Source organism: Charadrius vociferus, unplaced genomic scaffold, assembly GCF_000708025.1.
Source record: "Charadrius vociferus isolate BGI_N301 unplaced genomic scaffold, ASM70802v2 scaffold38, whole genome shotgun sequence".
NCBI classification, from domain to species: domain Eukaryota; kingdom Metazoa; phylum Chordata; class Aves; order Charadriiformes; family Charadriidae; genus Charadrius; species Charadrius vociferus.
In genome coordinates this window covers 19473-42925 of record NW_009650176.1, presented here as the reverse complement: position 1 = coordinate 42925, position 23453 = coordinate 19473, and the positions used below count along the sequence as shown (strand labels likewise).

The following is a 23453-nucleotide window of genomic DNA, read 5'->3' as shown; positions in this document are numbered from 1 at the left end:
GCAGGTAGAGAACAGGGGCCTTCAGTTCTTCTAAGTCACAGTCTTAGTATTCTGCAAAACAGAGAGAGTGGACTGCCTGTGTCTTGCACAAGGAAATTGCAATAAGACTGTACAGGACAAAGGAGTGGGGGGGGACGGGGGGGGACGGGACGGAATGTGGGTGAGGAGAGAAATACAGATGGAAATTCACTGATATTTAACCAAGTTTCCTTCATCCTTTCCTTTTAACTTACAGATATCCTTGATTTGCAGAAGACGTCTCAAAATGTTGTGTCGAGCTGCTCTGAGTCCTCTTGTCCATTCCCCTGGACGATGCTTTGTGTTGTCTCCACATGCCATCACAGCCATTTCCCGTTTATGTATGTATGAGAGAAAGCACACGTTTTTAATAATGTTGGTCAGCATGTGTCTGGGCATGCCTATGCTCTTGCCCATGTTGAAAGGAAAATCACCTCATTAACATCATTCCAAACTTAAAACCTCTGAAGTGAGCTGCAGCTGAAGCTGTACTTTCTTAATGTTACTTTCTCCCTTAACTCAATAGTATTCAGCTGGATGTCTAAGAGGGTGTGTTTTTCATTCTGATGTGCATTTCAAGCAAAAAAATCAGTTGGGAAAGTACTGCCACTGTGAAAGTCCTTTATTTCAACCTCATACGTTCCTAGAAAACAAGACCTGATTATGCCTGTTCTCCCATCTGCATTTGCAGCCCACAGATGTCTTGAGTAAAGCAAGGTGTGAAGCTCAAATTTATTTGGATTAGATAAAAGTGGAAAGATGCTTGCAGGAAACCTGAGTGTAAGTACATAGGTGCCCTGTAAATAGTTGTTGCTTATTAGGTTAGCAACTAGGCCTTTAGTGGAGATGAATGAAATTCTCTGCCTGTTCTAAAACATTTTCCTTGTTTTTCTGAGGAAAAAAAAAGAAAAAAAAAAAGTAGTTTCTTTTCAGATACTGGTTATCACTCAGCAGCTGTCATCTTTGAACTTTCTAAATCCTGAAGCTCTAGCCAAGAGAACTGGAAATAATTTGGTTTTACTCCTTTGTGGTCATACTGTGTGGGATAGGCAAATCCTATATAATAATGTATAATGGTGGAAAGAACAGTTACATTGGACTCCTTTACCTATTCTTTCTTATGTATTGTAGGCCTTATTCACATTCACAAGTATTCCCTCATGAAAATGAGGGGCAAATGAAACTCGCCTCCAATTTCTACTTTTATATGCATGACATGTTAATGCAGCCCTCAATTATGATTAACCACTTAAGATTCTTCTGTGTGTATAATGAACAACAGATTTATTTACTTGAAGCATTGTTAAATGACAAATTTCTCTTTTCTGTAGCACTGTGTTACTTCCTGTCTTTCTCCAGCAGAAGTAACACCCTGAATAGTCACTTTTCATTATAAATCAATCTGTTTTGTATTATAGAGCATCACAATTAGAGAGACTGAACAGATTAAATAAAATCAGATAACGCTGAGCATGGCATAGGATTCAGTTTACTTACTTGTAAAGAAGCCTCTACATCTTTAGATGAGATACTGGTGGTTGTCTTGGAATAGAATAGTTCAGTTGGAAGGGACCTACAATGATTGTCTTGTCCAGCTGCCTGACCAACTCAGGGATGACCAAAAGCTAAAGCGTGTTATTAAGGGCATTGTCCAAATGCCTCTTAAACCCCAACAGGCATGGGCCATTGACCTGAGAAGCCTGTTACAGTGCTTGAACATCCTCTCGGTAAAGAAATGCTTCCTCGTGTCCAGTCTGAACCTCCTGTGGTGCAGCTTTGAATCATTCCCAGGCATCCTGTCCCTGGATCCCAGGGAGAAGAGCTCCGCGCTTCCCTTGCCACATCCCCTCCTCAGGAAGCTGCAGAGAGCCATGAGGTCACCCCTCAGCCTCCTTCTCTCCAAACAAGACAAACTGAGTGCTCAGCTGCTCCTCACAGGACATTCCTTCCAGGCCTTTCACCAGCTTTGTTGCCCTCCTCTGAAGGCATTCAAGGACCTTCACATCCTTCTTGAATTGTGGGGCCAAGAACTGCACACAGTACTCCAGGTGAGGCGGCACCAAAGATAACTACATCGGGGTAATCACCTCTCTTGACTGGCTGGTGTGCTGTGTTTGATGCACCCCAGGATGCAGTTTGCCCTCTTGGTGCCAGGGCACACTGCTGGCTCCTACTGAGCTGCTGCTGACCAGCAACCCCAGATCCCTTTCTGCAGAGCTGCTCTCCAGCCTCTCCTCTCCCAGTTTATACTTGTGTCCAGCGTTACTCTGTCCCTGGTGAAGAATCTGCAATTTGGAATTGTTAAATTTTATGCTATTGATGATTGCCTAATGCTCTGATCTGTCTAGATCCCTCCACAAGGCCTCTTGTCCCTTGGGAGAGTCAACAGCACCTGCCAGTTTAATACCATCAGCAAACTTGCTAATGGTGCAGTCAGCTGCTGCATCCAGGTCATCATACACTGAACAGCACTGGCCGTAGGATTGAGCCCTGAGGAACACTGCTGGTGACCAGTTGCCAGCTAGATGTATCCCAATTTACTACAATTCCTTTAAGCCCTGCTGTCTAGTCAGTTCTTCACCCAGCACACTGTGGACCTGTCCATCTTAACAGCTGGACAACTTGTCCAGAAGGATGCTGTGAGGAACAGTATCAAAGATCTCACTAAAATCCAGAAAAACTACATCCAACACCTTCCCTTCATCCACTGGGCAGGGACCTTATCATAGAAGGATGTCAGATTAGTTAATCAGGACTTTCCCTTTGTGAACTCGTTTTGACTGTCTGCTGATTGCATTGTTCTTTAAATGCCTTTCAGTAACATCTAGTATGATCTTTTCCATAATTTTTCCATGAATGCATGCCATGTTTTGACTAAGTTGCACTTTTGGTCCCAGAATGTAGTGTCGGTAGCCTGTGTGTAATTACATCAGAAGTATTCTCACTCTTTTTTGCTATACTGGTATTTTTGAGACTGTCTAAAAGTTGACCTGGTTTACTGCAGTTTCGGAATAGTAATACAAGAAGAACTAGATGGAGGATAAGGAAATGTGGTTTCAAGGTTTTTTCAAGTAATATGTCTTTCCATATTATATCAGTTATCCAGTTGACACACTTGGATTACAGGTATTCTTACCTGCAAGACTCCTCACAATCCTCTGTGGCTCTGCAGAACTTCATATGAAGTATGTTGGAAGTGCTTTCCATCTGCCTTCGTTCCCTCAGCTTAATTTGGGGACTTTATGTGTTTGGTTCCGCCTCTTGGTCAATTAGAAAGGATCCAGGCTGTTCCTTGTGACTGTACCTTCATAGTCATTATTCTCTTCAATCTGCTGTGCAGTGGTCTTACTGTCCTTTGCAGGCATTTTGAAAACAAAGATTTTGCTGAGAAATGTTCCCGAGCTCATTGACTTGGGCAAAGTGCCATCCTTATGCATCTTGTATCTTACCTGAGTAATGCTGTGACTATCTCTTCTCCCTCCAATGCCTGTTTATCCTGCAGGAAGATGACTTCTGGTTCATATGTCCATCACCCCCCTTCTGCTGCCCCTGGTTGAGCAATGTGCAAAAATACCTGACTTAGAGAGGTTGTAAAAGCTGTATTTCTTTTCTTTCCAAACAGTTAAGCTTTCTGCACTACCACAGACAGGAAAACTCTCTAACTGTATTTAATGAGGGAAGGCAGAGGGGATTGTTTTTAAAACTAGTACTTTTACTTCTGATGTGAGCTATACAGACTGTTTTACGGTGTCTTTCAGTTCGGTCTTCTAGATTCCAGGAGTTGAAGCTCTGTGACACATGAGATGTTGCCTTATGTATCTTAGGGATGGTTAGTGATGCTCAGATATTATTGGTTCTCACTTTATTTTGGTGACTTGAAAGCTAGCTTCTCATTCCCAGTCACTGAGAAGTGTGTATTGTGAGCTTTAGCCTTGAAAAGGGAGGAAATGTTACATGGCTTTAAAGGCTTAAAGTTTGAATAAAACACTTAAGACTGCATTTTTCTTTCTTTAACCACAGACCTCCCTCGCCATAACCAAAGATTAAGGAATGAATCCATCCGTTGTTGGAGCAACATCCCATTTATCACCATGCCACTCAGCCGTGCACATGGAAAATCATTTGCGCACCGCAGTGAGCTGAAGCATGCAAAGCGGATTGTAGTGAAGCTGGGTAGTGCTGTTGTGACTCGAGGGGATGAGTGTGGCTTGGCCCTTGGGAGGCTGGCGTCTATTGTAGAGCAGGTAATTCTGTGGCTGAAGTGGAATGTTTAACTTCAGGTACTTGGTGATTGTTGGATGGCACAGAAGATTGTAGGAAAAACTCTTAAAGCAGTGATGGCCCAGATAAAGCAATATCTTGGCCTTTCTCTTTTTCATCCGTGTATGCTGTGGTAGCATAAACCATGTAACTCAGTAAATTGGTGTTTGAAGGTGTGGGGGGTTGATCCCAACCAGCAGCTAAGCCACCCACACCCTTACCCCGCCACCAGTTGGACTGGGAAGAAAATGGGAAGAGCAAAAGTAAGAAAACTCATATATGAAATAAAGACAGTTTAATAAGCAAAGGAAAGGGGAAGAGAACAAGTGATGCTAAGACAATCACTCACTACCTTGCACAAGCAGACCGATGCCCAGCTAGTCCCCAGGTGATGGCCACTTTGGAAGACAACCCCCTGCCCTTTCCTATTCTGCTACCCCAGTTTTACTACTGAGCGTGACGTTATATGTTATGAAATGTCCCTTTGGCCAGTTCAGGTCAGGTGTCCCAAATCTGTCCTCTCCAAATTTCTTGCCCAGCCCCTAGCCTACCTGCTATGATGAGACGTAGTGGGAAGAAGAAAGCCTTGATGCTGTGCAAGTACTGCTAAACATGGGAAAAAGAGAAGGCTTTGATGCTGTGCTAGCACTATTTAGCAACAGGCAAAATATTGGGATGTTAGCAACACTGTTTTAGTCCTGAAATCCAAAACGCAGCACCGTATGGGCCCTGTGAAGAAAGTTACCTCCATGGTGGCCAGACCCAGTATAGAGGGAAAGATTTGCACAATGAGATTTTTATGCAATAGGTAAGACATGACTGGGGCATTAGTTGGACCTAGTGGGAAGGTGGCACTGAAGCTTGTGAAGTTTGCAGAAAGTGTAGACCCTTCTTGATTACCTGAGCATTTGCAGATTTCTTCCAGGCGAAAGATTGAAACCTCATTACTTGTGGGAAAAACTGATGGGGTCAGCTCGTGGTTTGGTTCCCCACAATGAAGTGACTTTGGGCGGGATTGGACAGGTCTTCTCTGGAAAGTAAAGTTAACATAATAAATTAAATTCATGTAAGACATCTAGCTTTAAGGCTTTGAAAGGAATCTGGCCAGATACATGTAAGGAAGAAGTAGTTAAAAGCGATACTACCAGAGTTAGCGTCTTCACTTTCAGAATACAAAGTCATTGTATGATGGCAGCGTTGGGAATGGATGGTGAATATGAAGGTTGGTGGAAGGTACAGCTGCTACTTCACAGCTTTTTCATATCTTATCTTTCCTTATCTGTTTCAATGGAGGTGGAAGGGCAAGGGGTATAGAAGTGTTACCAAGTGATATGTGTTGTGAAAATTCAAGCATGACTCTGTCATAAAAACTGGTATTGTGAAAAGAAAGTTTAGCAGAAGCTACAGATTGCATGCGGTCCTTTGCATAGCTCTTAAGTGGCCAGGAAGGTGCATGGGAGTATCGTAGAGGGTGGTTGCCTTGCTTTGTACATACATGGATAAAGTGAAACACTTGGGTCAGCAAGAACTGGTGAGCATAAGGTTATCTGTCATAGCCAGAACTGTCATGCTAGCGGTGATTATGCTCCAGGCCCTATTTCTTGTGTTCTGTCCTTACAGGTGTCAATGCTGCAAAATCAGGGCCGAGAGATGATGATTGTCACCAGTGGCGCTGTAGCTTTTGGAAAGCAGCGGTTGCGTCATGAGATCTTGCTCTCTCAGAGTGTGAGGCAAGCGCTTCATTCAGGCCAGAGTCAGCTAAAAGATATGGTGAGTGTCTGGCAGCACTCCTGCTTTTCCTTGAATGTTGGGTAGTACCTGCTCAAGTCGCTGCCTGACAGTTGTTCTTTGTCTTTGTAGGCTATTCCAGTCTTGGAGGCCCGGGCCTGTGCAGCAGCTGGCCAGAGTGGGCTAATGGCTCTGTATGAGGCCATGTTTACACAGTACAGCATCTGTGCAGCTCAAGTAAGGGATTTCTTCTTTCCTAGTCTGACTGACTACTTCAGTCAGTGATGGAATTGTTCTTGGATCTTTTCCATTTTTTATATGCTGCTATCTTTACTGTCGTCTTGCATTTCCATTGCCATCCCACTTTTGGGGCGTATTGTAGCACAAATGGTAGCTTATACAGGAGTGCCTTGCTAAGTATTTCTGAAATAGAGTTACCTATCGTCAAGGTGGAGGAAATACGCTTTTTCCTTTTGGAGTTCATGTGTGTCCTGTGTCATGTATGGGGTGAGGTCTGTTAAGGTCTCTTCACAAAAGATGAAGTTGGTGACTCAAAGTGAGGGTTTAAAAATCACAAGTGGGAGAACTGCCACACATTCTGTAAAGCTGACAGAAGTGTATATCCACACTTCAGAATTTGCTGTCCATCTGCTCCTCAAATCTTTCTAATTTGTGGGTGACGGTGTCCCTAGCCTGGGTCTTCTACCTGTACTGAATGCTGCAAATGTATTAATTCAACTTAAACAGGCTTTGCTTATCTTAAATACTCTGAGAATACAGAATTGCATCAACTGTAAGGCATTATTTGTTTAGTCAATTTTAGTGAATTTAGGAGCCTAATATGAAGTCTTGCATGGAGGAACTTCTTCCTGTACTACGGTAAGCTGATAGGATTAAAAATGTTTACAGTATAGCTAACAATCACTATAGGTTGTGCTGGATTATAATCTTGTTCAAGTCTGCAGACAACTATCATTCCATTGATTTAAAAGAATTAATTTCTCATGCCAAAGAAGTCAGTGTACACATTGATTCCTCGTGCTAGTGTAATATTTGTGTGGTGGAGTTGTTTGCCTAGTTCTCAAATGTCCAATAGCAAAGTAAAAATGAAAAAAATGTCTCTTCAGAGCAGACATTGAGGGTTTTTTTTTTTCTTTTAGATTTTAGTCACCAACCTGGATTTCCATGATGAACAGAAGCGTCGGAACTTAAATGGAACGTTGCATGAGCTTTTAAGAATGAATATTGTCCCTATAATTAACACTAATGATGCTGTTGTTCCACCTCCAGAGCCAAACAGTGATCTGCAGGGGGTAAATGTGGGTAAAGTATTGCAAGAGGGTGGGTCCTGCTTGTAGATGGTACAGCGCTAATGTGTACTTCACTAATAATTGGGGACCTCTGAAGCCTGCAGCAGGGAAACAAACATACAACATTAGTAATATGGACAGAGGGTACTGGAAGACTATGCTGACCTGTCTGATTGTGGCATGTTACAGTGCTGTGGGGTGGAAGCAGGGCAGACGATGTCTGGCCCTGCTAAAAACAAGCATGTCCAGTTTGCTTTTCACTGAACAGTTAAAGTTGGAAGGGGCTTCTGCAGGTCATCTAGTCCAGTGCCCCCACTTAAAACAGGGTCAGTTAGTACCTCTTGTCCTGTCACTGGGCAGCAAGGTGAATGCAGGTGCTGATCACACTGCTTGACATTTTGGCATTGCTCTACTGCATTCCAGAAGTGTGTGTACGTTCACACAAAGATCACCTTCCAAGTTTCCAGTGGGTGTGAACAAAGTAGCTCAGAAGGATTTTGTAGTGCTGAGGTAGTTTGCTTTTGTCTGTTGCAGCCAAATATTTTCTAGTTCCTCCTGCTATTCAGTACTGCTGATATGCATGTGCATTGCAGGTGATTAGTGTGAAGGATAATGACAGTCTGGCAGCACGACTGGCTGTGGAAATGAAAACTGATCTCCTGATTGTTCTCTCAGATGTAGAAGGTTTGTGATCATTTCTTTACTTTCTTGTTTTATTGAAGTACATCAGATAGTCAAACCAACCTGTATTCGGGTTTTACTGATCTCTTTAGTTCATGTCTTTTACAGGGACAATTACAACGTACCACGCAACTCCTTAAGGCATATATCCAATGCTGATGTTGTTGCATAAGCCAAAGACTGTCTGCCACACTGTTGAATCTGGGTGGGTGAGAATGCATGTGAACTTGAGACTTGTTCCAGCACCCAGAATATCATATGTACTATGGTACTTCTGCTAGCTTCTCAGAATTGTGTGATGAGTATTATCATGAGTGATATGTAGGATAAAGGCTATGTGTTTAGAATAGGGAGTATAAGACAAATACTATTTTACAATAATTTGTTTCTTCTGGCAGCAGGTTCTGTCTTTCAGTGAGCTACAGGTACATTACAAGTCCTGGTCATTGCCTTCCACATACCTGGAACTTGCTAGCTTTTTCTGTCTCCCAGATGTTTGGCTTACACTGCTTTAGTCTTTTGAGCTGTGTTGTCACCTATGGATGTTCAAGTTCCTTTTCTAGAGAGAGGAGGGTAGTGGGTGCAGTTTCAGATCAGTGCAGTCCACATCACGTAAATCACATTGTTCATCTTCTCCAGATGGGTTTCTTTCAGTGGATCCTGGACTTTGGCAACATTGTAGGCCCTGAGGAGGAAGGAGGTGCCTTTCCATAAACACAGTTCTGTTTAGCAGATTCAGCTGGATTTTGTGGTTAATTCTAGTTGAAATGACTGTCTGAGAACAACTCATAAAAGCAATAGGCAAAACAACTTGTTAAAAAAAAAAAAAAATAACACCCAAGACACCCATCCTCCAAACTTACTTATTCAATGTGACATCTTGTTTATGGAACGATGTGTGTCCTCTCCTTCCCAAGATATCGAGGAAAGGCACAGATAGTCTGCACTTAAGCTCTCTAAATTATAATGCCGGTATTTGTTCACATAGAATTTCTGGGAAGTGTGGTGGTAAAGTTTAGGTTTAACATGTTAGATAAACCAAAGTGTCATTCTACTGCAAACATAGTTACATAAAGTTACTAGATTATTTTTTTTTTTAAAAAATAGTAAGAGTATGTCTCTGTAGTGTTGTGTTCCTTCTTAGCAGAATTTGATAATTACCCTTTTTACATATTTCTGAATTGGCCAGTTTTATCACTGCACAACCCAGCATTCAAGAATATCATCTGAGATTTTGGTGAGGAGTACTATCCTTTGCTTGTTCAATTGTGGGCTTGTATATGTAAGCCCTGATTTTGAACATATAAAAGCTGTAAACTGTCACTGTAACCTCAACCAAATGTCATTACCTCCCAGCATGCATGCTGCTATTCAGCATGTGGGTTTTCAGTTTCTTATTTGTTATGCTTTCAGTAAAGCTGTACTTCTTGAGTCTGCCTGTTAAGTGTTTCATGCTTTCAGTCACACAAAAAGCAGGGTTCAGTGAAAGTTTTCAATCCTATAAAGTGGAATACAGCTTTTCAGCCTCGTGGGGGCTTTGCTTTTTTTTTTTATTTTTTCTTTTTCCATGGGTGAACTTTGGAGATGAGTGTATATAACACTAACAGATTTTTATTTTTTATTTCAGGACTCTTTGACAGCCCTCCAGGATCTGATGATGCAAAGCTCATTGACATATTCTACCCAGGAGACCAGCAGTCTGTAACATTTGGAACCAAGTCCCGGGTGGGAATGGGAGGCATGGAAGCCAAGGTAGAAATGTGGAACATTTGTTTTGTTGGGAAAAAAAGGATATGTGGGAAAGGGAGATAGACGAGATGATTGTGCTGTTGTTCAGATAGATCTTGACAGTCTACAGAAATGGGCAGACATGTCCTTTATGGAGTTCAATAATGGGAAATGACAAGTTCTACCCATAGGGAGGAGCAACTCCATTCACTGATGTCTGCTGGTGAGTTGACTGGCTAGAAAGCAGGTTCACTGAAAAGGACATAGGGGCCCTGGTAGACACCCAGTGGAACGTGAGCCAGAGATATGCCCTTTGTGCACAGCACGCCAACAGCATCCTGGGTTGCATTAGAAAGAACATAGCCAGCAGGTCAAGGGAAATTTTTATTTCCCTCTACTCAGCCCTAGTTCAGACCACATCTGTAGGATGAGGAGACCTTTACTAATAAGCTGATCCTCCTGTAAGCCTAACGTTTGGTAGAAGGACTAAGCAAGCTTCAGTGTGCCAACACTGTAGTTCAGAAAGGGAACTCATGTTACCCTTCATGTTAGGGCAATGCCTGCAAAGATGCTGCCCCTAAATTTCGTAGAGCTCTTGTTGATCATGATGCCTGCCTCCCCACCCTACTCCCTTGATGACAGCCGTTACCACACAGGTTATCTGGTACTATCATTGATTTCAGTTCCCAGTCTGTGGACATCAGGTTTTTCTTATTTCAGGGTTGCTTCCTGCCTTAGATCTTATGTGTGTTGCTTCTATGCATTGCTTGTTACACTGCAGTCCTGACCTTTGAGGATGACTCCTAAATGCTATACTTACAGACTTTTCCTCCAAAATCACAACAAAAAGGGGGAAGAATACAAAAAAAAAAAAGATATAATTCAAAACCGAAGAAGTACATAGTCTTCAAATAGAGCCTACTGAAAGAAACAACTATTAAGACAATAGGTGTACTCCCAAGCAAAAAGTAGAATCAAATAAATAAAAAATCCAATGAGAACATGAACAAGAAATGTGAACACAGTAGGTAAAAATTTTGTGTGGAAACCTGAGTAACACTTCATCAAACTTTATAGCTTCACCGAAGGGTTATAAACAATGAGAATACATCTACATCTTAAGCAGACCCACGAGGAGTGCTTAGGCTGATCAAACTTTAAGGGAGTATTTCAGACGGCTAACGGTGTTGAATAGTATTTTAATGTTACGTGGTAATGGCTAGGACCTGAGCAAGAACAGTGCTCTGCAGTACAAGTAACATCATATGGTCACTTCAAGTGTATTAATTATTGATGGCTAATCAATGTCAGGGAAATTGGCAACAGAATCTTTTCAAAAATGAAAATTAGGTTTCTTCAAACAGTAAGAACTTGCAACATAAGGTAATGGTGAAAAAGAACATAGGACCAAAGTGCTCTTGCTGAAGTCCTGAAAAAAGCAAGCCATTAGGAAAAAATTTGAAGTATGCTATAAAGTGACAGCTAGTTAAGGAAGGGAAGGTGAAGCACAAATATGTGATCTTGTTCAATGCTACATTATGGAAATTCCTGAAGCATGTTGAATGCTCTTTGAAAGCATAAATTATCAATCTGGAAATCAAAGTGGAGCAAGAAGTCTGGTTGAGAGTGGTGATTCAAATGACAAGTGAATTTCCTGGCACTGGCTTTATACTTCACTGTAGGTGAAAGCAGCTCTGTGGGCCCTCCAAGGAGGCACCTCTGTAGTGATTGCAAATGGAACCCACCCAAAGATTTCGGGTCATGTCATCACAGATATTGTGGAAGGGAAAAAAGTTGGAACTTTTTTTTCAGAGGTAAAACCTGCAGGTGAGTACAGAAGTAACATGTACATTGAGAGTTGTAGCGATTTCATGAAAGGTTAGAATTAAAATTTGCCTAGACCTGTACAATGACTGAAAAACCACACTCTGCTTGAAAAAATGGATTTTGAAAGGTATTTTCTAAAGTAGGAATAGAAAATGTTGAATCCTCTGCTCTGGTTCCCTGCAGCTGATAAACTGCTGCATCAGACTTGCACTTGAAGAATGCAGTGAGTAGAATTTTTACCATTTTTAGTCTCGGGGGTTGTCATCTAGTATTAACAATTTCAGTGTGAAAATGTGGACATAGAATGTGCTGCTGAACTAAGATAATGTTCAGTTTTATTTCTTACCATAAATTCCTTTTAAGACTCAAGTCTTCTAGTATGGTAGGTAGGAATGTTTTCCTGCCACTGCGTTGCTGGGACGGTGTAACAATCGCTGGAGAAAGTTAGACCAAAGATCCATGACCTCAGCGGAACAGGATGAATATGGAGTGTTACTTTTGACTTGCGCTTGAAGTCAAGTGAATTTATTTGTGTATAATAATCTTCAATGAATTTCGTATGAATTTGTCGAATCATCCTTTGAACCCCCATAAAGACTTAGCATCCACAGGGGTCTGTGTCACAGTAGTCAAGAGCTTTAACTAGATACTGTGTAAACTCTAGAGCTAGATCTATGTGAACTGCTTGTTTTAATTTGGGGGTGGGGGTTGGGAAGGTTTTGAATTTTCTTCCCAATAGGTTCATTTGATGCCCTTACTGCCTGTATGGGCAATCAACCCCTCTTCAGCTTTGAAGATGTGAGACGTCATCTTTCCTCTCATCATCCCTCTTCCACGTGAAAGCAGTTTGGTCTTAGACATTTGGTACCGAAGGTGTCCCAAAAACTTGGTCATACCCATTTCTTTTGTTTGAAACTACTTTCATTTTATTGTGGCCCGTTTGAGATGGGCAAAACCGAAAATTTCACATACTGTTCAAGATGCAAATGAAGCTTTAACTTATGAGATGGCAGGACTAAATGAGTTTTGATAAGATTGATGACATTTTCTGTTCTCTAGGCCTTTTCTAATAATTCCAAACATTTAATTTGCTGTTTGATGTTGATGTTCACTGAGATGATGTTTTCATAGTATTATTTGTTACAATACTAAGCCACCTTCTCCAGGCTGAACAGTCCCAGCTCTCTGAGCCCCTCCTTGTATGAGAGATGCTCCGGTCCCTTCATCATCTTTGTGGCTCTTTGTTGGACTCTCTCTGCAGCGTCCATGTCTCTGTTGTACTGGGGAGCCCAGGACTGTGTTCAGTTCTCACCAGTGCTGAGTGGAGGGGAAGGATCACCTCCCTCCACCTGCTGGCAGCGCTCCTCCTAAGGCAGCCCAGAACGGTGTTGGCCGCCTTTGTGGCAGGGACGTGCCACTGGCTTGTGTTCAGCTCAGTGTCCACCAGGACCTCCTCTGAAAAGCTGCTTTCTAGGAAAAAGTGCGATAGTGACACTTTCCAGTTAGTCTCACTATAATAAATGTGTATCATCAGTAAAGCTTTTCATCTTGTGACCTCATTCTGAGTCACTTAAAAATATGGCAAATGGCAAAAGTCCCTGTGGAATTTTACTGGCACTCTTCTTCTGTTTACTCCAGTCCTCTCTTTGTCTTCTATCTTCCAAAGAGCAAAATTTGGAAATTTAAGTTTTTTAAATTGACTGTATCTGCTTATATACATGTCACTTTTCTCAGACAACACCAAAACCTACCATACTTCGTAAAGTATGACTTCACTTTAAAAAGCTGTTTTAACACTTCTTAAATAAGTCTAATTAATCACATGTCCACAAGTTCTTTTCTTACACTTCCCACTATACCTTTTGATATTTTTCCATAACATTGGAATTCTGCTCTGGCAATTTCCGTGGGACCCTTCTTGAATAGAAGTTGGGTCATATTTATCACCTTCAAGTCATCTACTTTATAGGCAATTTGAGGAGTGTTTAAAAATCACAACTTAGTTTATCCATGATCTATGTAAGAACTCTTTGGGGAAATGCTACCTGAACCTGGTGACTTGTTTTGAGATAAAAGCAGAAGTAATCTGTTCGGTATCATTTCAGTTTGAGACAGATTCTTTGGGATCCTGCCAGAAAAGAAGAAAAAAACCCACCCCTTTCTTCTATAGGAACCCTTTTAAAATGCACACAGGGAGGGACAGAGGGAAAACAATTCTGCATGCTGTTACTCTTATCGGGTTTTGGCTTCTATTAGTGTTTGTACATTCTTACGCTATTTTGTAATCCTTTCTGTTTTCCTCACCTGGGTACTTAAAACTTTTCAAAGTTTGGCTCCTTTCTTTCAGTAGGCTACCATGCCCTGAGACTTAGCTGTGCTGGTGTTCTTTTGCCCTTTGTCAGGTCTGTTTGGTACATGGGGCACACTTGCCTCTGAAATGGTGACCTTGCAGAATCTCTGTGATGACTCTTTATGTTTGGGGACCATAGCAGTACTTTTGTGTCAGATACAGATTTTCCTGTTGTAGCGTACAACAGATTTCTTGAATATGGCAGGTTAAGACTCTGTACCTGCTTTCCTGTTTTGAGCAAAGAGCAGAAGCTGGAAGGGCTATTGTTCACTTCTACGTGTGCTGTTACTTTGTCTGCATGGAATATCTTGGGTTTTTTTTCAGGTCCGACAGTAGAGCAGCAGGGTGAAATGGCTCGAGCTGGTGGCAGGACCCTAGCGGCTCTACAGCCTGAGCAGGTGACAGAACAACATGGCCTCACTTGTTAAACTTGTGATTATGTGGCAAGTTTTACAACATAGATTTATAACACAAAATGTGCCCACTGGGACAAGAATCTATTCTTTGTGTGCCGCGTCCATCATTTGTGTTGTAGCATGTTTAAAGAGATGAGAAAAACAGCAAGATCATGTACCTTGGGGCTATGAAGTAATATGTGCTTTCATGTGGGGTTTATAAAAAATTTTAATAGCATTGAATGTCACACGGAAATGCACTGTGATCAGAGCTGCTGAAAAATTGACTGGAATAACTTGCTCCATTCACTTCTGTGTGTAGTTTATGCAAAAGAGGAGCTGTAGACAATCAATTACTGCTCTGCAGCTGGGTTGGTAAAATGTGGCATCTGTTGTGAAGAAGACAAGGTGGTCTTAAAGGAAGAACTTTGTGGGTTTGGTGAAGACTGGGCATGGAAAGTAAGATAATGAAAAGCAAAGTAAAGGCTGAAGCAGCGTTCAGCCTCATTTTTCAACATGATGCAGGCTGGAAAAATCAGCTGGCCCCAAGTATTTGGAGTAAAGACAGTGAGAGAATGTGGTCAACATAAATGGACTCAAGGGGACCAGATGTCAAATAGCATGGACTTTGTGTAGGAAGTCAGTTCAGAAACTCTTTTCTCTTTCAGAGAGCAGAGATTATTTATCGTCTTGCTGACTTACTAACTGACCAGAGAGAAGAAATTCTCTTGGCAAACAAAAAGGACTTAGAAGAGGCTGAAAATAAAGGTAATATTTCACGTCCTTCCATGGTAATCCTATTGTCTTGAACCTCTCTTGGCTTTGAAGGAAATGAGCAGAACTAGAATCTTCTGTCACCTGGGATTGGGTTGTATGGCTGTCACAGATTAGCGAATGCAGGGCCTTGAGAGCTTGTCAGTGTAAACAGCTGCAGCTTCCTTAATTACATAAAACAGATGCCTTCATCAGAGAAGATACTGAGGCCTTGCGAAACACTGAGCAGTATATTTTAAAAAAAATTAAAAGGTAATTAGCACTTCATTTTGCCAAAGGAAGCTCACTTTAGAAGTGGAATATAACAAACATCCTCTCTGTTACTGTCATGAATAAAGTGAATGTTTTCTGAGCTGGTTAAAATAATGTTTGGCTCCTGAGGGGAAGGCTGTCATCTCTATACTTAAATTGATGCTCTCCGAAAAGAACCTTGTCCCCTTCTGAATGAGGAAGGTTCTATTTAGGTGGCTTGGATTAAACTCATTCTTCACGGCAATCGGATTATTATCCCCTTTTAGTGTTTCAGATAGGTAGTGACGATGTAGTAAGAAGAACGCCAAGAGCAATGAAGAAGGATTTCAGGGCCCTAGGACGACTAGTTAAGGGATCAGGAGCCCAAGTCTTGTTTTCTTTTGTCCCTCCTGTTGCAGGGAATGATGAGGAGGTTAGCTGGAAGAGCCAGCAGGTCAATGACTTCTGTGAATTCTGTGAATTCTGTGAATTCTGTGAATTCTGTGAATTCTGTGAATTCTGTGAATTCTGTGAATTCTGTGAATTCTGTGAATTCTGTGAATTCTGTGAATTCTGTGAATTCTGTGAATTCTGTGAATTCTGTGAATTCTGTGAATTCTGTGAATTCTGTGAATTCTGTGAATTCTGTGAATTCTGTGAATTCTGTGAATTCTGTGAATTCTGTGAATTCTGTGAATTCTGTGAATTCTGTGAATTCTGTGAATTCTGTGAATTCTGTGAATTCTGTGAATTCTGTGAATTCTGTGAATTCTGTGAATTCTGTGAATTCTGTGAATTCTGTGAATTCTGTGAATTCTGTGAATTCTGTGAATTCTGTGAATTCTGTGAATTCTGTGAATTCTGTGAATTCTGTGAATTCTGTGAATTCTGTGAATTCTGTGAATTCTGTGAATTCTGTGAATTCTGTGAATTCTGTGAATTCTGTGAATTCTGTGAATTCTGTGAATTCTGTGAATTCTGTGAATTCTGTGAATTCTGTGAATTCTGTGAATTCTGTGAATTCTGTGAATTCTGTGAATTCTGTGAATTCTGTGAATTCTGTGAATTCTGTGAATTCTGTGAATTCTGTGAATTCTGTGAATTCTGTGAATTCTGTGAATTCTGTGAATTCTGTGAATTCTGTGAATTCTGTGAATTCTGTGAATTCTGTGAATTCTGTGAATTCTGTGAATTCTGTGAATTCTGTGAATTCTGTGAATTCTGTGAATTCTGTGAATTCTGTGAATTCTGTGAATTCTGTGAATTCTGTGAATTCTGTGAATTCTGTGAATTCTGTGAATTCTGTGAATTCTGTGAATTCTGTGAATTCTGTGAATTCTGTGAATTCTGTGAATTCTGTGAATTCTGTGAATTCTGTGAATTCTGTGAATTCTGTGAATTCTGTGAATTCTGTGAATTCTGTGAATTCTGTGAATTCTGTGAATTCTGTGAATTCTGTGAATTCTGTGAATTCTGTGAATTCTGTGAATTCTGTGAATTCTGTGAATTCTGTGAATTCTGTGAATTCTGTGAATTCTGTGAATTCTGTGAATTCTGTGAATTCTGTGAATTCTGTGAATTCTGTGAATTCTGTGAATTCTGTGAATTCTGTGAATTCTGTGAATTCTGTGAATTCTGTGAATTCTGTGAATTCTGTGAATTCTGTGAATTCTGTGAATTCTGTGAATTCTGTGAATTCTGTGAATTCTGTGAATTCTGTGAATTCTGTGAATTCTGTGAATTCTGTGAATTCTGTGAATTCTGTGAATTCTGTGAATTCTGTGAATTCTGTGAATTCTGTGAATTCTGTGAATTCTGTGAATTCTGTGAATTCTGTGAATTCTGTGAATTCTGTGAATTCTGTGAATTCTGTGAATTCTGTGAATTCTGTGAATTCTGTGAATTCTGTGAATTCTGTGAATTCTGTGAATTCTGTGAATTCTGTGAATTCTGTGAATTCTGTGAATTCTGTGAATTCTGTGAATTCTGTGAATTCTGTGAATTCTGTGAATTCTGTGAATTCTGTGAATTCTGTGAATTCTGTGAATTCTGTGAATTCTGTGAATTCTGTGAATTCTGTGAATTCTGTGAATTCTGTGAATTCTGTGAATTCTGTGAATTCTGTGAATTCTGTGAATTCTGTGAATTCTGTGAATTCTGTGAATTCTGTGAATTCTGTGAATTCTGTGAATTCTGTGAATTCTGTGAATTCTGTGAATTCTGTGAATTCTGTGAATTCTGTGAATTCTGTGAATTCTGTGAATTCTGTGAATTCTGTGAATTCTGTGAATTCTGTGAATTCTGTGAATTCTGTGAATTCTGTGAATTCTGTGAATTCTGTGAATTCTGTGAATTCTGTGAATTCTGTGAATTCTGTGAATTCTGTGAATTCTGTGAATTCTGTGAATTCTGTGAATTCTGTGAATTCTGTGAATTCTGTGAATTCTGTGAATTCTGTGAATTCTGTGAATTCTGTGAATTCTGTGAATTCTGTGAATTCTGTGAATTCTGTGAATTCTGTGAATTCTGTGAATTCTGTGAATTCTGTGAATTCTGTGAATTCTGTGAATTCTGTGAATTCTGTGAATTCTGTGAATTCTGTGAATTCTGTGAATTCTGTGAATTCTGTGAATTCTGTGAATTCTGTGAATTCTGTGAATTCTGTGAATTCTGTGAATTCTGTGAATTCTGTGAATTCTGTGAATTCTGTGAATTCTGTGAATTCTGTGAATTCTGTGAATTCTGTGAATTCTGTGAATTCTGTGAATTCTGTGAATTCTGTGAATTCTGTGAATTCTGTGAATTCTGTGAATTCTGTGAATTCTGTGAATTCTGTGAATTCTGTGAATTCTGTGAATTCTGTGAATTCTGTGAATTCTGTGAATTCTGTGAATTCTGTGAATTCTGTGAATTCTGTGAATTCTGTGAATTCTGTGAATTCTGTGAATTCTGTGAATTCTGTGAATTCTGTGAATTCTGTGAATTCTGTGAATTCTGTGAATTCTGTGAATTCTGTGAATTCTGTGAATTCTGTGAATTCTGTGAATTCTGTGAATTCTGTGAATTCTGTGAATTCTGTGAATTCTGTGAATTCTGTGAATTCTGTGAATTCTGTGAATTCTGTGAATTCTGTGAATTCTGTGAATTCTGTGAATTCTGTGAATTCTGTGAATTCTGTGAATTCTGTGAATTCTGTGAATTCTGTGAATTCTGTGAATTCTGTGAATTCTGTGAATTCTGTGAATTCTGTGAATTCTGTGAATTCTGTGAATTCTGTGAATTCTGTGAATTCTGTGAATTCTGTGAATTCTGTGAATTCTGTGAATTCTGTGAATTCTGTGAATTCTGTGAATTCTGTGAATTCTGTGAATTCTGTGAATTCTGTGAATTCTGTGAATTCTGTGAATTCTGTGAATTCTGTGAATTCTGTGAATTCTGTGAATTCTGTGAATTCTGTGAATTCTGTGAATTCTGTGAATTCTGTGAATTCTGTGAATTCTGTGAATTCTGTGAATTCTGTGAATTCTGTGAATTCTGTGAATTCTGTGAATTCTGTGAATTCTGTGAATTCTGTGAATTCTGTGAATTCTGTGAATTCTGTGAATTCTGTGAATTCTGTGAATTCTGTGAATTCTGTGAATTCTGTGAATTCTGTGAATTCTGTGAATTCTGTGAATTCTGTGAATTCTGTGAATTCTGTGAATTCTGTGAATTCTATGTGAGATTGACGCATTCATTGAGAAGTTGGGGTTGGGATGTGTACATACAGGGATAGCAAATGCATGAAAGTGACACATCATAAATTGTAATACTTGTGTGGAAGATGCCAGGGAACCCTTTTTTCACTTGATCAGAGTACTTGAGGGTATGTTGCTGGGTTAACTTACTGTTTGAATATGGTCAGACTAGAAAACTGAGGCAGTTCTTGCCCAGTCTTTATTGAACAGAAATGCTATGTATGCGTCTGTGCTTTGGGATTTCTATCTGTAAAACAGAAAGATTAAATGACTGCATGAACCTTCCACAAATACTGCAAGGGTAGAAATGCGTAAGAAATTCAGACATATAGCAGTACTTGAAATAGGACAAACCTTATCTTTGTGGATGTTGATGTTGCTTCATGTACAAATCACTTAAAGCACGTTAAGTGAAAATGTGGTAGTTTGTGCAATCATTGTCACATTTGAGTGGTTTTATTGTGGCTACCGGACTTAATGCTTTGCATTTTTCATCTCAGGTAGGTTTTACGCTATGATATGGGAAATACCTGAATTTTCCTTAAGTTCTCCACTTAAATCACTTTTGCTCGAGCTTAGGCAGACCAGTCTATCTATCTCCAGCACAATTTTTTCTTTCTTTTAGGGAGATTGGCACTTCCTTTGTTGAAACGTCTAAGCCTGTCTACATCAAAGCTGAACAGCTTGGCTATTGGTCTCCGTCAGATTGCAGCATCCTCACAGGACAGCGTCGGCCGTGTAATTCGGCGAACGCGAATAGCAAAAGACCTGGATTTGGAGCAGGTGACCGTGCCTATTGGCGTCCTTCTCGTGATCTTTGAGTCCCGTCCTGACTGTCTTCCGCAGGTATGTAAGGAGGGCAGAGTACACTGTTGGGAATTCTTTGATGACAAAAGAAAGAGTATTTCTGTTGGTGAGCAATTGGGAGGCTTCAAGAAGCCATGTCTCAAAGGATTCCTGTTTGGATTCTTCTAAAATTGATTTTGTTGGCATCCCTGTTTTTCCTGCAGAGATATTCTCAGGACTCGTTTCTGCAGTGTTTAGAGTTATACAGGCCTGTTCTGGTTTTTTTTGGGTGTTGGGTTTTTTTAGCCCACCCCAACATACAGGAGTTACCTTACATTCAGATGGTGCAGTTCCTGCGTGTGTCTTAGAAATGTACGTTCAGTGCCGAACTGACAGCTTGGGAGTCTCCTACCAATGAGCACTTGTTTTGTCTGTCCATGCTGCATACAGCTGAACCACAGGCTGGGATTGAACGGGAACTGTTTAATACAGATGCTAGTAATTAACTCTTAACCATTAGGAGTATGTGATTAAAAAAAATACTTAAAAAAGCTAAGCACAGAAAACACAGAAGTTCCAGGCTTTGAGCGATCTGTCATGTACTGATGCTGCTTGTGTGCAGTGAGGGGGAACAATAGCTTTGACTCAGTTGTAGTGAGATGGGTGTGAGGAAGAATGGTGTTCTAAGTTCTTAAGTACTGAAGTTGCTGGAAAGGCTAGTGAAAATCTCAGGTAGTGTACTGTAAGTGAATATCATTTATCTTGTGGCAGGAATAAGGCAGGCATTTTAAGGGCAAATACCTTCATCTGCAGCGCTGTGTGAGAGTATTACTGTGAGTAAATGCTGTTATAATGCATTATAAAAATAGGGGGGCTGAACTAAACATTGCAGAGGCAACCTTGATCTTAGTTTCTAACTCTGGACTACTTCACTGAGCAACTGTAGTAGATTTAAAAAAGAAAAGATAAAAAACTTAATTATCAACACATTTCCCACAATTAACACTAGGTGTCTAGAAATATTGATTGAGGAGTTCTCTTAATATATGAAGCGGGTGTTTGAGGAAAAAGTGATGGGCACAGGCACTTTAAAAGGAAGTAAGACTCAACCAGTAGATAGCTTGGTACTTCATGCCGGAATTTTGTGAGTAGTCCTCATTTCATACTGAAAGGGAGTATGTTCTAGGCAAAGTTCCCATGAAATGAAAAGGCACTCATCTCCCTTGTCTACCATTATTAGCTCCTTGTTGCTAGTTCTGCTCTTCATAGATAACCAGTATGCTTCCTTGTTGAATTCTAGTCTGCCTTCCTGGACTTCAACCCTGGTCTCTTGCCTTGTGTAGCTGATGTCTCCCTCTTTCTCCTTCCCTTTATCTTATCTTAAAATTTACCAGACTGAGTCTTGCTGGCTTTTTTTCCCTCTTTTTATTTTACAGACTTGGAATAGCTTATCTTGGTAGTTGCTTTTCTTCCTGCCAGCCTCCTGTCCTCATACTCTCATCAGGTACTCTGATGCAACTTCAGAGGATCATCTTTGATACCTCGGTGTTTGCATTGCATGGTTTCTGTCCCATGCTGTAGCTGATAGTAGGATGGTCTCTGAGTGCAGAGGAGCAGTTTCCTCTTAGTTTACTACTGCATCTCATGCTTGCTTGTGTACGCAGTTACAGGGGAAATTTGACTTTGTCCTGGAAGAGAGCACGCTCGGTTTGCTCCCTGGAGATAGCTTACGCAGAGTTAGATCAGTGCTCAGAGTTCAGTCTTGAGTTGGAGTAAAGATTAAACAATTGCATTATTACCAGTTAAGCTTTAATAAGCTTCTAATGAGTATATACAAATAGCATGTTTGCCTCTGATACTTACAAGGCCAAATTGCGAGCATCTTTCACAGACTGCTTCCTATAGATTCCAGCAAATCCAGGTGTTGCTCTGAAGTATAGTCGCGCTCTACTGCTCTTTGAAGAGACTGAACTGTTTTGAAACCCCGTATCTTCTGTTCTACTTTTAATCACAACATTTTTTGGTTTTGTGTCTTAATTCTTGATTTTTTTTTCAAATCAGTTCAAAACCTTTCTTTTCATCTTATGCGTGTAATTCTTTATTTAAATAAGCTTATTAGTTTAGTTTTCCCTTGTGATACTGACCTCTGGAGAGGCAGATACTTACAAGATACTTTCAAAATACAATCAGACTGATTTTTAGTGTCTAGTTTTATAAGTTAGAAAGACACACAATGTCTATGAAAGGCAAGCTTCTTAGACTATTATAGTTTAGTGTATTTTTCTGAAGTATTTCTTATTTTTCAATATTCTTTTCAAATTGCTGACAGCAGGAGGAGGTAGAATACCAAATATTGTGATTGTTATCCGTTTGATAATAGAAATGGAAAGGAAGTGGTCTGAGGAGACGTATCTGATGGGCTTAAAGTTTTTCAGTATGAATCAGCATCTAAAGTGTTGCCACTAAGCTAACTTCTTGTTAGGTGTGAGTGTGGCTAATTCTGGCATCCACATCTCAACAGCATACAATTGATAATACTAACGAATGCAGGTCTGGTGATGATGTGTACATATGATGATAATCATACATATGAACTTTCCCAGAAGATGTTAATACAGTAAAGTAACTTCAAATACTTAATTTGTTTGTTCTGAAGATGAGGTGATTTTCCTTTCTAAAGAGTATATGCTTTCCCCCCACCACCACCCCCCCAAACATATGGACAAAATGTGAGGCCATTGTGAATGGGATTTGGGTGAGGAAGACAAAAAGGGATACAAAAGTAAAATAAATCTGGGAAGGGTGCTTTATCATGTCTGACATACTTCTAGGTAGAAAAAGACAGAAAACCGAAACAAACAATAAAAAAAACCTACCACCACCCCTCGGTTAAAGAGGTTTTCAGTTTACTGGGAAAAACACCAGTCAGAACTGGTGTCTGGAGAGTGATCAAATAGGGTATATGTTTTCAACAGCAGAAGTAATTTTTTATCTGTCTTCCAAAAAGCGGTGGCTTCTTTGGAGCATTTTTTTAAAATATGCTCTAGTTGTGTTGCTGGACTTAAATGAGTGAAATCTGGCGCCTTAAACAGAAAGGCAACAATATCAGTCTGTTCCTTCTGGTTATAAACATGAAACAGGTGATGCTGCACCTATTGTCTAGAAGGTTTTTTTACGCCACACTTACGGCAAGTGTTGTCTATTTATGACTTCTGTGTTACACAACACAATGAAAACGTTCTTAACTGCTCATAGGAAGAACTCATTAGCCACCTTCTGCCGCAGTGGTTAGGGGCAAGAGTTCTTGCACCTAAAATTACTCTCCTTGGAGTGATTGCCCACACAGCTACCCAATTCATACCAGAGTCTATGTCCAGGGTTTCCTCTGACTTGTCCACTGCAGTCTCCCCCTGGCACTAGTACCCTGAAAACTCAAGTTTGTTCCGAAAACACTAACACGTTTCATTTCTGGAGTGAAATGTGCTGTTACTTGTAATGATTTTTTTGGTGCTATAAAATAATAACCGTAGATTAACATTGAGTAAATCAACAGGTTTAAAAATCTCGTTCTTAGTCTATTTTGTGGTTGTTATTCCAACAGAAGAGGAAGATTACTTTTCTCTTTCCC

At 40.2% G+C, this 23453-nt stretch overlaps 1 protein-coding gene across 1 annotated transcript in view; it reads left to right on the top strand.

The window, feature by feature from the left end:
- The first annotated feature begins 238 nt into the window (after positions 1 to 238).
- ALDH18A1 (aldehyde dehydrogenase 18 family, member A1) overlaps positions 239 to 23453 on the top strand; it is a 29890-nt gene continuing 6675 nt past the window's right edge. Inside the window, exons 1-11 of the mRNA XM_009892733.1 lie at positions 239 to 359; positions 4039 to 4262; positions 5899 to 6048; positions 6139 to 6243; positions 7167 to 7319; positions 7910 to 8000; positions 9625 to 9749; positions 11408 to 11552; positions 14227 to 14300; positions 14966 to 15065; positions 19665 to 19903. Coding sequence (XP_009891035.1) covers positions 266 to 359; positions 4039 to 4262; positions 5899 to 6048; positions 6139 to 6243; positions 7167 to 7319; positions 7910 to 8000; positions 9625 to 9749; positions 11408 to 11552; positions 14227 to 14300; positions 14966 to 15065; positions 19665 to 19903 — 1500 coding nt within the window. The 5' untranslated portion in view covers positions 239 to 265. The remainder of the gene's footprint in view (positions 360 to 4038; positions 4263 to 5898; positions 6049 to 6138; positions 6244 to 7166; positions 7320 to 7909; positions 8001 to 9624; positions 9750 to 11407; positions 11553 to 14226; positions 14301 to 14965; positions 15066 to 19664; positions 19904 to 23453) is intronic.